At 43.2% G+C, this 14,528-nt stretch overlaps 1 protein-coding gene across 1 annotated transcript; it reads right to left on the minus strand.

The window, feature by feature from the left end:
* Positions 1-8,767: 8,767 nt before the first annotated feature.
* LOC142664922 (uncharacterized) lies at positions 8,768-10,894 on the minus strand. The gene is made up of 2 exons (XM_075844371.1): positions 10,698-10,894; positions 8,768-9,521 (listed from the first exon to the last, which is right to left on the minus strand). The coding sequence occupies exons 1-2, from the start codon at positions 10,753-10,755 to the stop codon at positions 8,803-8,805; spliced, it is 777 nt and encodes a 258-aa protein (XP_075700486.1). The 5' UTR covers positions 10,756-10,894; the 3' UTR covers positions 8,768-8,802.
* Positions 10,895-14,528: the final 3,634 nt, after the last annotated feature.

The raw sequence follows: 14,528 nt of genomic DNA on the forward strand, positions 1-14,528 counted from the left end.
ACATGAATATATGCAAGAGTATATACTTATCAATAGGTAGTATATGTGGAAGTCCATAGGGTTCTCTACAGATGAAAACAACCAGGTCACTCCATGAGAAAATAAAGCTCTGGTGTCTCCTCAAAGCTCCAGTGTAAAGTAACTGCAGGCAGCAGATAGAGATCAGTCCACTCCGTGCCGTTCCTCTGTAACCTCCCAGCACAGGGAAAGATAATCATGCAGCAGGTGTGTCGACACTCCAACATGCGAGAGTCCACAGGACCAAATCCCCTCCTGGGACAAGCAAAAGCAGGAAGTGGCAAGTCAGAGCCGTATCCTCCACAACAGGGCAAGTGCTAGCAATGCGTTTCCCAGTTTTGACAGCTTGTATTGCCAGTAAGGTTCACACTTAGATGAAATATCCTTGTGTCCTTGTATTCTTCAAGAGCAAATTGTAACTTTCTGTTCAGTTTCTGAGTAATCTCAGATAGAGGGTTATCTTTCATTCGTCTATAGCTGGGTGAACCCAGTTGTCTTAGTATCTCACCAGTGTAGTATTCCTCATCCAAGAGCACCACCTTACCACCTTTGTCGCTAGGCTTAATTATTATCCCTTTCATATCACAAAGTTCGTCAAGGGCCACACGTTCTCTTTGTGAGAGGTTGTGTTCAGTTGGTTTGGACCAGTCAATAGTACTTAGGTCCCGATCAATCCCTTCCATAAATGCTCTCACATATCGATTAGAGGAAACTGGTGGCATAGTAAGACAAGTGGGTTTCAAATTAGTAAATTTTGGAATGATAATCTCATTAATATTACGATCCAATGATTCGATCTTTAGTTCTTCCAACGCACCTAGTGCTATTTCTTCCTCTGAAGTGAGGTTATTTTCAAAGTCTTGAACCAGACCTTGCAGGGTCTCATCTGAAGGGGGGCCTGCTCCACGACTATGGTAGAGGCGTAAGAGCATTTTTCGCACAAAGAAATGAATATCCTTGTATACTTCAAACTCATTGCCGCCCGTAGACGGTACAAATGACAGGCCGCGATTCAGAAGAGAGACATGTGCTTGTGTTAGGGGGAAATCAGTTAGATTAATAACGTTATTTTCAAAGCCCAGAGTTTCGTTTATATTGGTCTCTGACGGCTTCTCCCACGTGTGACTCTTCCCTCGTCTGGTTTTTCTTTTTCTAAAAAACCAACATGATTTACATTACTAGATTTTAGTGTAGTTTGGTTCTTTAGTGGGGGAATATTTCTACCACTCTCCTCCCTATCACTCGAGGTGTACTCACTAGTGTCATAATCATATGAAGGTGCCCTTGCTCGTGTAGACTGTTGTCTTTTTTGTCGTGTCCGTTGATTTTTTGTCCTGTTTTTCTCTCTATTGTTCGTATTATCCATCGGTTTAGTATTAAATGAGAAAATCTGATTATGTTCGAAATCCCAGCTATCCCTCTGAAATTTTTTCTTTTTACGCTCAGATATAACTTTCAATTCTATCTCAACCTCCTTTTTAAGGTTCATATTTAGTTTATCAAAGTCAGGGTGTGATTTAAATTCATCCAGCTTACTAACACTGTCAGTGATCTCTGCATCAATCTTTTTAAGTTGTTCACCTTCCACCTCTATAATCAAGGTCATCAGTCGTTTAATATGATCTAGTGTTTCATCATCCCATTTCTTCAGGAATTCCTCACTGCATAGGTGGCTTGCTGGTAAAATACGTCGTCTTAAGCCCCTGGGTGCTAGGTCCGAGCTCAAATATGTGCTCAGGCTTTTTACATCCCATTTTCTAGGCACTAGGGTTAATAGGTGTATTACTACTCGACAAATACTTTTGGTTAACAATCCCTTGATATAGAGGGTTGGCTCTGATGTTGTAATACACGCCCTGAGGAAGTCACATCTGTGACGAAACGCGTTGGCAATTCTGTGACGTCACATACCGGTGAATGGCAACTTGGAGGTAACTAACCCACATGGATACTATGCATGAGACTTGGACGTAGCACATGATGAACGGACGGAAAGCTGGGAAGCTGCGCACTCCGGCACTCCTGCACTCCTGCCCTCCTATTTGGAGTTAAGACTCCTTTGAGCTGGATACAAGGACACAAGGATATTTCATCTAAGTGTGAACCTTACTGGCAATACAAGCTGTCAAAACTGGGAAACGCATTGCTAGCACTTGCCCTGTTGTGGAGGATACGGCTCTTGCCACTTCCTGCTTTTGCTTGTCCCAGTAGGGGATTTGGTCCTGTGGACTCTCGCATGTTGGAGTGTCGACACACCTGCTGCATGATTATCTTTCCCTGTGCTGGGAGGTTACAGAGGAACGGCACGGAGTGGACTGATCTCTATCTGCTGCCTGCAGTTACTTTACACTGGAGCTTTGAGGAGACACGAGAGCTTTATTTTCTCATGGAGTGACCTGGTCGTTTTCATCTGTAGAGAACCCTATGGACTTCCACATATACTACCTATTGATAAGTATATACTCTTGCATATATTCATGTGCTCTATGGGTTCATTGCATGTATATCTTTGCTAGTAAGCCCATCTGTATACTGCTATCTGATCAGCAGGTTTGCTTATATCCATGGATGTTATGTAATTTGTAAATTACCTTGGTTAGTACGTTGCCTCCATTCACTACATTGTATCTGATATATCCACTTGTGTGGCCTATATTGAAGTAACTTACTACTTGATACTATGAGAATTTTTCTTAAATCTGATTTCTTTGCCATTCATTACTCGGCCGGGTTTGTGATGTCTGTTTGTAGGTTTTTGTGCAAGATTGCATCATTTTAAATATATATTAATAAACTTTTGATAATTAAATTGCGACTTTATTGAGCCGAGTGCCTTTTTACCAGGTTTTGTTTTTTCTTTTCCTAACATAGGCACAGGTTGATGGAGGCCGGCAGGCTTGGAGTTAGTAACCTTTTTAGAAGCACACACCGTGCAAGAAGAGACAAAGTCCACAACATCCTTGGGCAGCGTGGGCCACCAAAAGTGACGAGCAATCAGGTCTCGGGTTTTACGAACACCAGGGTGCCCAGCCAGTTTAGAACTGTGTCCCCATCGGAGAATTCTTCTCTTGCCTGCTAATCGAACAAAAGTTCTCCCCGGAGGGATGTCTCTAACCTGCAAAGGATTGGCAGTGATAATGCAGGACGGGTCTATGATAGTTTGAAGAGACTCCACCGTGTCATCCGTTCAAATGACCTGGACAGGGCATCGGCCCTCACATTCTTGTCAGCGGGACGGTAGTGGAGCACAAATTGTAAACGGGTGAAGAACAGCGGCCACCTGGCTTGACAGGGATTTAGTCGTTGAGCGGACTGAAGGTAGGTGAGGGTCATGTGGTCGGTGTAGATTAGGATGGGGTGAGCTGCGCCCTCCAGCAGATGTCTCCACTTCTCCAGAGCCAATTTGATGGCCAGTAGCTCCTGATCCCCAACAGAGTAAATACGCTCTGCAGAAGAAAAAAGTCTTGAGTAGTAGCCACATACTACTGCCTTTCCTTTGGGGCTCCTCTGGAACAGAAGTGCGCCTGCACCAACATAAGAGGCGTCCACCTCCAAAGAAAACTGTATATATAAGTCAGGATGATAGAGGATCGAGGCAGAAGTAAAGGCTTTTTTGAGACTAAAAAATGTGGACTCTGCCTCTGGGGTCCACACCTTGGCGTTCACACCGTTCTTGGTAAGGGTGGAAATAGGCGATGTCAGTGATGAGACGTTTGGGATAAACTGCCGGTAGAAATTGGCAAATCCCAGGAAACGCTGTATGGACCTCAGACCTTGAGGACGTGGCCACTCCAGGACAGCTCTCACTTTCTCAGGATCCATCTTGAGACCTGGATCCAATATGATGTAGCCCAGGAAGTGCAGAGAACTCCTCTCAAAGAGGCACTTCTCCAGCTTGGCGTATAAATGATTCTCCCTTAATCGTAGTAGAACTTGACGGACATGCCTCCGATGAGTCGTTGGATCTGGGGAGAAAATCAAAATATCATCGAGATAAACAACAACACAGATATAGACGAGATCTCGGAAGATATCATTAACGAGTTCCTGAAACACTGCAGGAGCGTTACACAGTCCGAAGGGCATCACTACGTATTCGTAGTGCCCGTCACGGGTGTTAAATGCCGTCTTCCATTCGTCACCCTGGCGGAGCGGAAGTGAGATGGGGACCAGCGCTCACAGATCCATGGCTGTGGGCGTCAGGAGGTGAGTGGAACCAATGGCCCGCGGCCATAGATGCTACATGTGAGTAAACTCGCTAATATACATTCCCGTCCCCCTTTGTGCTGTTTCTGAGATTTTCATAGATTTTTATAGCGCTGATGAGGAACCGGAAGTCTAGTTGTACAGTCTTCTTTGGTGACGACACGACTCTTCGTCATGTGATTGGCCCCGCTGTACTCTATGTACTCGCTGTACTACTGCTCCTACAGTATACGGAGCACAGCGCCGCTCTCTGAGAGGTTCCTCTGAGAGGTTCCTTTGAGAGGTTCCTGTTGTTTCTTCTTTGCTTTATCCAATGCTAAAAACTAATAATGATTTTTTTTTTTTTTTAAATGCAAGCCCCTCAGTTGGAGTCACTGGGACCCAACACTAGAATTTCATCTGATTTGACAGATTATGGCAAAATTTTCTATGGGGAACTTATGGTGGTTATTTTTATATTCCCATACTGTTTTTTGACACAGACCACCTACCTAAACATTGCTACAGACAAATCCACCTCTTCATGGTAAAGGTATTCTCTAATGTCAGTGCTGTCTTACAGCAGGATAATGCCCCCGCCACACTGCAAAAATCATTCAGGACTGATGTGAGGAACATGACAAAGAGTTCAAGGTGTTGACCTGGCCTCCATATTCTTAATTCAATCGATCATCTGTGAGATTTGCTGGAAATAGAAATCCAATCCATAGAGACCCCTACTCACAATTTACAGGACTTAACCCCTTAATGACGAAGCCTAGGTTGGGCCTTAAGGCTCAGAGCCCATTTGTCTAATCTGACATTATCTAAGGGGAGACATTTCCTCAACCTGTTGCAGTAAAATTTTATGGGCCAGTTTGTGGAAGACCCAACTAGAGGTGAAGCTCTGTTGGATATGGTCATTTCTAATAATGCAGAGCTTGTTGGGAACGTCAATGTTCGTGAAAACCTCGGTAACAGTGATCACAATATAGTTACATTTTACCTATACTGTAAAAAACAAACGCAGGCTGGGAGGGCAAAAACATTTAATTTTAAGAAAGCCAATTTCCCCAGGATGAAGGCGGCAATTCAGGATATAGACTGGGAAGAACTAATGTCAAATAATGGGACAAATGATAAATGGGAGATTTTCAAATCTACTTTGGGTTATTATAGTGCAAAATTTATTCCTATAGGTAACAAGTATAAAGGACTAAAATTAAATCCCACATGGCTTACACATTCTGTGAAAGGGGCAATACATGACAAAAAAAGGGCATTTAAAAAATACAAATCTGAGGGTACATCTGAAGCCTTTGTAAAATATAAAGAGCTTAATAAAATCTGTAAAAATGTAATAAAATTAGCAAAAATACAAAATGAAAGGCAGGTGGCCAAGGATAGTAAAACAAATCTATCAAGTATATAAATGCTAAAAAGCCAAGGTCTAAACATGTAGGACCCCTAGATAGTGGTAATGGGGAGTTGGTCACAGGGGATCAAGAGAAGGCAGAGTTACTAAATGGGTTCTTTAGCTCTGTATATACAACTGAAGAAAGAGCAGCTGATGTAGCCGGTGCCAGTGCTGTTAATATATCAGTTGATATATTGAATTGGATGAATGTAGATATGGTCCAAGCTAAATTAAATAAAATAAATGTGCACAAGGCCCCGGGACCAGATGGGATACACGCTAGAATTCTTAAAGAGCTTAGTTCAGTTATTTCTGGCCCCCTTTTCATAATATTCAGAGAATCTCTAGTGACTGGAATAGTGCCAAGGGACTATGTGGTGCCTATTTTCAAAAAGGGCTCTAGGTCTTCCCCGGGTAATTATAGACCAGTAAGCTTAACATCCATTGTGGGGAAAATGTTTGAGGGGCTATTGAGGGACTATATACAGGATTATGTGACAAAAAATAGTATTATAAGTGACAGCCAGCACGGTTTTACTAAGGACAGAAGTTGTCAAACTAATCTAATCTGTTTTTATGAAGAGGTGAGCAGAAGCCTAGACACAGGGGCCGCTGTGGATTTAGTGTTTTTGGACTTTGCAAAGGCATTTGACACTGTCCCCCATAGACGCCTAATGGGTAAATTAAGGGCTATAGGGTTAGAAAATATAGTTTGTAATTGGATTGAGAATTGGCTCAGGGACCGTATCCAGAGAGTTGTGGTCAATGATTCCTACTCTGAATGGTCCCCGGTTATAAGTGGTGTACCCCAGGGTTCAGTGCTGGAACCACTATTATTCAACTTATTTATTAATGATATAGAGGATGGGATTAATAGCACTTTTTCTATTTTTGCAGATGACACCAAGCTATGTAATATAGTTCAGTCTATGGAAGATGTTCATGCATTGCAAGCGGATTTAAACAAACTAAGTGTTTGGGCATCCACTTGGCAGATGAAGTTTAATGTAGATAAATGTAAAGTTATGCATCTGGGTACGAACAACCTGCATGCATCATATGTCCTAGGGGGAGCTACACTGGGGGGGGGGGAGTCACTTGTTGAGAAGGATCTGGTTGTGCTTGTAAATCATAAACTAAATAACAGCATGCAGTGTCAATCAGCTGCTTCAAAGGCCAATAGGATATTGTCGTGTATTAAAAGAGGCATGGACTCGCGGGACAGGGATGTAATATTGCCACTTTACAAAGCATTAGTGAGGCCTCATCTAGAATATGCAGTTCAGTTCTGGGCTACAGTTCATAGAAAGGATGCCCTGGAGTTGGAAAAAATTACAAAGAAGAGCAACGAAGCTAATTAGGGGGCATGGAGAATTTAAGTTATGAGGAAAGATTAAAAGAATTAAACCTATTTAGCCTTGAAAAAAGACGACTAAGGGGGGCCATGATTAATTTATATAAATATATTAATGGCACATACAAAAAATATGGTGAAATCCTGTTCCATGTTTAAAACCCTCTCAAAAAACAAGGGGACACTCCCTCCGTCTGGAGAAAAAAAGGTTCAACCTGCAGGGGCGACAAGCCTTCTTTACTGTGAGAACTGTGAATCTATGGAATAGCCTACCGCAGGGACAGTAGATGGCTTTAAAAAAGGGTTAGATAATTTCCTAGAACAAAAAAGTATTAGCTCCTATGTGTAGAAATTTTTTCCTTCCCTTTTCCCGTCCCTTGGTTGAACTTGATGGACAGGTGTCTTTTTTCAGCCGTACTAACTATGTAACTATGTAACTATGACATGTGTCACTTTATGTGGTAATAACTTTGGAATGCCTTTATTTATCCAAGTGATTCCGAGACTGTTTTCTGGGGACACATTGAACTTTATGTTAGTGGTAAAATTTGGTTGATACATTCAGTGAAAAACAGAAAAAATTACAGAAAATGTGGTGTAAGGCAGATGGTTATACCACACAAAATAGTTATTAATTAACAATTTGTTTTTTTAAATAAAGGACTTAATATTGAAAAAAGGTTTTTTATACAACTGTTTTTTTTTTTGTCTCACTAGGTGACTTGAAGTCAGGAATCCCTGATCGCTATTCTAATACGCTGCACTACATGCGTAGTGCAGTGTAAAAGTGCTGTCAGTTACTCACTGACAGCAAACCTAAGGCAGGACAAACTAGGCTTCCGTAGATGACAAACCCGGAGTCCATTGTTAGGCCTCCTGTTGCCATAACATGATGGAATAGAACGTCAAGGAGCAGGAAGGGGTTAAAGGATCTGCTAACGTCTTGGTGCCAGATACCACAGGACACTTTTAAAGATCTTCTGAAATCCATGTCCCAACGGGTCAGAGCTATTATGGCAGCACGAGGAGGACTACACAAGGCAGGTGGTTTTAATGTTATGTCTGGATGGTGTATATGTTAGTAATTAATTTCTATTCATTTGTACATTGATGGAAATTAGGGTATGTTCACACGCAAACTCAAAAATATCTGAAAATACAGAGCTGTTTTCAAGGTTTTCAGCGTTTTTTATGGCCGTTTTTGGAGCTGTTTTCAATATTGTCTAGGAAAAACGGCTCCAAAAGCGGCCCAAGAAGTGACTTGCACTTCTTTTGTGAACATACCCTAAAAAAAGAGTAATTTTTCTGTGCTTTTTATTTTTACAATATATATCAATCACCCTAAATATTGTAATCTTGGGGACTACATTGCTCCTATGTAAACATGGGAACGCCACCATTCTCACCAGTTTTAAGGCGTAATGTAAGTCTTAGGCCAAAATGTAGTAGTAGTCGAAACGCCAATCCAACCGAGATGGAATATGAAATATCCAAGATAGAAGGGAGTCCCAGGCATAAAATAAGATAAGATAACTTTATTAATCCCCGAAGGGAAATTCCAGTATCACATAAATGGATTCTGGGAAACGGCATCAGGGATCTTTTATTATTAGGTCTCTGTGCAGATTGAGATTCTGGCATCCAAGGTGAAGATGATGAAGAAGACTAGGTGGTACTGTAGACAAAACAAAAAATAATCAGACCAGACGATAATCACTCAGCAATATACTGGTGCCGAAGCTCCAGCCATGATTTCACAAAAATACTATAGATGTCAGTGATCATACCTGTACTGCTGGTGTTTCTTCTGTACCACAACTGTTGGTACTTATCTCCTCCTCTTTCTTTGAAAGGCATGGACGCGGCACAAAGGACAGCGTGGATTTTTCGGGATCCAATGTGCAATACAAGGCAGATGGAATATGTGGGAACATGGCAGAACGGTGACTTGCTCTCCAATCTCATAGTCCTCTAGGCATATAGTGCAGGACTGGATGTCTTCGTTTTCAGTAAAGGTTCGAGATGGGAGTCTATCAATCTGCCTGCCTCTCCTGCCTCGCCGACGTTGTCTTCTCTGCACAGGTCTGCTGTCTGTGGTCTCTGTTGTCGACTGTTGGTTGGGAAGCAGCTGACTGGTGCTTGGTGTTGGCTCCACCAGCCTGTTAGATGTTTGCTGAGGAGATCTGCTTCCTTCTCTGGATGGCTGCTGGTTTGGTAGCGGCTCACTGGTGCTGGGGTCTTGTGTTGGTTCCTCCAGCCTTTCGCATCTCTCCTGAGTAGTTGATGGAGTAGACCCAGGCTGGGATTCTCCAGGAATTCTGAGCTCGGTCTCACTATTAATACGACGGCCACTTGTCGTTTCAGACTGTTCTATTGGCTCAGGTCGTAATGGGGACCGGCTTCTGTCCGCTCCTTCTTGCTGCAACCTACGGCGCGGTGGAACTTGACCACGTCTTCGTCTCCTGTCGGGGACATTGTCATGGTCTTCATCCTGCTCCACACTCTGACGCCTTCTATGTCCAGATCTTAATCTTCCATCAGTAATGCCTAGATGTGAAACAATGTGTATAACATATATTAATTATGTACGGAAAAAATGGGAAAAAAGATCAATACCAGACATTTCCTATGGACTCGCGTGGTCTTCTTTCTAGAGGAAAGCTCCCATGTTTTTCTAATCTTGGACAACCGTTTTGATACTATGAATATATACACAGTCGAGTCACATTATTATAACTACTACTAATATCCAGAGTAACCGGCGTGTGCAGCACGGACAGCAGTAGACGGGCTGGGAGTGACTCAATAAGGTGCTGGTCAGTGGTCTCATATGTGGAGCCTCGCTGACTCCATACATCCAACATTTACTGGAGGGTGTGCGTGGGGGAGGATCCATAAAGCGAACAACACGATTGACGTGGTCCCACAGATGCTCAATTGGGTTCAAGTCTGGAGAAATAGGGGGCCAGGGAAATACTTGGAAGTCTTGATCGTGCTCTTCCAACCACTGTCGGGCATTTATAGTCGTGTGACATGTCGCATTGTCTTGCTTTAAGATTCCATTTGCTCCAGGGAAGACAATCAGCATGTATGGTGGATGTGATCTGTAACGATGGATTCATATCTAAATCGGTTCAAAGCCTTCCATGTGGATGAGTGGCCCAGAGGATGCCATGGAAAAATACCCTAGACGCTGACGTCGCAGCCAGCTTTTTCCAGCAATGGTTGTAAAGTCCATCCTTTCGATGAAGCAGAAAACGTGATTTATCGAAGAAGACAACCCTTTGCCAATCATCGGTGCTCTGAGACCAATACTGCCGTGCAAATTGAAGCCATTTTCTCCGATGCACCTTTGTTACATAGGAGCAGTGACCATCCGTCGGGTTCGGAGTCCCATACGCAGTCGGGTTCGCTGAACTGTTGTATTAGACACACGTCTGGTAGCCAACGTTCACCTCTCAAATACATGGCACGTGGTGCTCTGTAGTTTCCATGTCCGTTATTCCCAATGGTGCCATTTGTCCACTCACGATACACTGTCACCACAGCAGCACGCGAACAGTTCACAAACTGCGCTGTTTGAGAAATACCGCCGCCCTTGGTCCGAAAGCCAATAATCATCCCTTTTTGCAACTGAAAAACGGTGCATTTTTTGCGGATGCAAAACGGACACGTTTGTGTGAAACTAGCCTAAATGTATCTGATATAACAAGTTCCACTTACCTTGATTTATCCGGGAACTTTCGTCTATTGCAAGCTGCAAGAGTTCTCGGTAACTCATTGTTCCTTGTAGCAGGCGGCTTGATGTTTAAATTCAGGAACAATGGAAAAACGGGATTCCTCAAATAAGAGGGAATCTACCACGATGTTCAGAAGTTGCACTGGTGATTAAGTGCTCTGAACAGATGATGTAGTAGTCGCTTTGTAGCACAAATTCGCTCTTTGAAAAACCAAGTGAAGTTTCAGCATCAGCATCAACTCGAGATATGGCACTGATGTGACCGCGCTTGGGGTCCTTAGAACTTCACGCCATTGTGATGTCACTGCTATAGATGCCACACCCTCCATTGTTCTGATGACATCACTGCCTGCAGTGATGTCATAATGCTTACGGTATGTCATAAACGGTCCCCTGCTCTGCATTATACCAATCACTGCAGCAAAGCCTCCAAATAAATAAATAACTAAATATATATTAAAAAATTTTATATTTACATATTGCAGCTGAAAATCTCTAATATTTGTTTAGTAAAAGGTTTCTCTATAATTATTTAGAAAATGTTGTAGCACACAATTCATCTAAGTAAAAGTCTTAGTAACAGATTACCACAATGGAGAGGTGGAAATGTAACTTTATTTTTCTAAAACTAGATGTTCTGGAGTAAATAAGAATCCTTTATAACCTAAAGAGGTTGTCTGGTATAAGAAACCCATTGTAAATACCCTATTGGGGAATTCTAAGTTAAGAAAGGACAAGTCTCTTATTGATTTCACTGTGTAATGCTTAGTTTCTCCTGTGGTGGCGCTGCAGGGGAATTCAACACTTCTCAAGTTCCATCACAGATTAAATCTGATCGCTGGGGTCACAATCAGCGACATTAAGCTTCACTATCTGCATGTACAAATTAGACTGGATGAGGGCCGTATTGTGACAGACATTTACACCAAACCAACTGACTGAAAATAACTTTTTAATTTTAGCTTTCAACCCAAATCAGCACAAAAATAAAATTTCACTAGAAAATCACTACATAGTGATAGAAAATGCTGCAGAACTTCGCATATAAATGAGATGGATATGTGAGAGGCAGATAGATAGGGTGTGCTCTAGCAAAGTAAAAAATGAGCCCTCCATTACTTTATTTTTCTGATCTCAAATGCCAAGATACAATCCCGTTAGTAAGCCCTAAATATACACCTCCTGCAATGAGCCATAATACAATTGTGGGGATCAGACCTTAACCACTTCCTGCCGCAGCCATTTTGAATTTTTTTATTTTTGTTCTTTCCTCCTCACCTTCCAAAAGCCACAACTTTTTTATTTTTCTGTTGATATATCCATATGAGGGCTTGATTTTTGCAGGACGAGTTGTAGTTTTTCATGGCACCATTTATTGTACTAATGAAATGGGAAACTGAAAGAACTTTCTTTGTGGGGTGAAATAGGAAAAAAACAGATTTCTCCATTGTTTTTTGGGTTTAGTTTTTATGGAGATCACCGCGCGGTTTTGTTTCGCCATTATCTGAGAGCCATACATTTTGTTTTCTTTCCGTCGCTGCAGCAGTGTGAGGGCTTGTTTTTTTTTGTGGCACGAGCTGTCGTTTTTATTGGTTCATGAGACTTTTTGATCATCTTTTATTCCATTGTTTGTGGGAGATGACCGAAAAACAGTGATTCTGTTCTCTAAATTTTTTGTTTGTTTTAATGCATTCACCATGTGGGTTAAATAATGTTATATTGTTATAGCTCTGACTTTTATGGACGTGGCAATACAAGTTATGTTAATTAACTTTTTTTACATTGCTTTTTTTTTAACTTTTAAAATGTTAACACGAAACAAGAGCAAGTAAACACAGCACTCCACAACTCCAGAAAATCAGGCCATGTGCTCGTCACCAGGGGATGAATCAGTTCCCCTTCTTTTTGAATAGAAAAACAACGTAGAATATAGTAACGGCACCAGGACTCCTAGACAGATGAAAAACAGGGTGGATTTATTCACCTCAAAACACAGCAACGTTTAAGTTCAACAGGAACCTTTCTCAAGCTATGACAAACTCACAATGGTGTCAAGTATAAGTAGAGGGAACATACATTAGCTAACAATCAAGTCATTAGATGTACAACCGCCTGTAACATTTGCATGGAACTGTTGTTGATGAATCACTGCCTGTTACATTTGCATGGAACTGTTGTTGATGAATCTTGTTGGATCAGGAGCAGACAGAAGGAACGGTCGTGTTGACGGGACTTTATTGGACTATTAGCTGGACTTTGTGAAACCTTAGCGTTAACCCGCCGGTTCAGTTGCGTCCTAGGGGGTCCACCGTTTGGACCGCCGACTGAGGAGAGAGAGGGTTTGTCGCGAAAGGTAGCGGATAGCTCCACAAGGAACCGTGACGGTACCAGTAGGTACGGGTAGTTCACTGATTCCCACGACGCGACCCATGGGGCGAGAGTGTGACTCTTACCTTGGGATAGGCTGTCAGTAGTGGGTAGCTCCCACCGTGACTGACAGCGGCGTGACCGTAGCCAAGCCTGGCAACGTGGGGTCAGGCACAACCTCTATCCGGGGGACTTCCAGCAGGATCGAAGTCCTCAACCTCAGGATTCCTGTCTGCTCCGTACAAGAGAATTTCCTGTTACCTGTTCATTGCAGTAAAGAAGTTGAACAAAAGAAGTTGTGTCTCTTGCATTGCATACCGACAGTGGTAATTCCTCCTACATAATTGGCGTAGTCGGCAGGATCTGAAGCCTCGCCGCAATGGAGCCGTCCAGCAGCGGAACACTACCGCCGACACAGGCCGTCATGATACCCATGGGAGCCGCTCTAATGAACATCCCCAAGTTTGACGGAAAGAGCGTATCGATTGCAGACTGGACGGAACGAGTTCGTACTGCGGCCCGGTTATTCCAGGTACCTGTGACCCACCAAGCCGACCTGGCATTCAACTCGCTCGAAGGGGACGTTAGACAAGCTATCTTGGTCTTACCGCTAGAACACCGCAATACGCTAGAAGCAATCATCAGCCGATTGGAATCCCTCTATGGAGATGTCACCTCAGCCACCGATCTGCGGAAGAAATTCTATACCAGGGTATAGAGGAACGGTGAATCACTCCAGCAATTCGCGGTAGGACTACAAGGAATGTGGAGTTGACTAGTAAGGAAGGATCCCGCAGGGTGCGCAGCCTTATCAGAGCCGGACCGAATTGTGCGAGACCAGTTTGTATCCGGGCTGGACAGCCGGACCATGAGGAGCGCCGTGAGAGACCTTGTCCGGGTAACTCCTACTGCCACAATGAGGGAGGTGTTACGAGAAGCACTTGAAGTTTACAGAGAAAAGTTGGGAGAGACTAGCATGGCCCTGCAAAACGTGGGTACCCCCCAGCCACCTCCAAGAGATAGAGGACGGCCAGAAGCGGTGTTCACAGAATTCCCCCGGGATGTCAAGGAAGCTATTAGGGAATTGAAAACAGATGTTGCTCAATTGAGAGTAATGGCCGATCGACCGGAACAGCTCCCTCGTTCACCCAGTTCGACACAAGGAGTGCCTCGACGCTGTTGGCAGTGTAATCAGCCGGGTCATTTCACCAGAGATTGCAGGATGAGACGCTATCCAAGACGGGAACAGCCACCTTTAAACTACGGTACCCCGCCGCTGAGGGCCAAGCTGCGGGCATTCCATCAACAGGCCCAAAAAGAAGGGTGGAACTTTTGACAGGAAAATGCCCCGTAGTTACAGCCATGATCGGGGGGGTTAAAGTCCCTTGCCTTATTGACACTGGTTCAGAGGTAACCACCATGACCTATCAGTTGTTCCATGAACAGTT

The sequence above is a fragment of the Rhinoderma darwinii genome, chromosome 12 (assembly GCF_050947455.1).
Source record: "Rhinoderma darwinii isolate aRhiDar2 chromosome 12, aRhiDar2.hap1, whole genome shotgun sequence".
In the NCBI taxonomy this organism is placed as follows: Eukaryota; Metazoa; Chordata; class Amphibia; order Anura; family Rhinodermatidae; genus Rhinoderma; species Rhinoderma darwinii.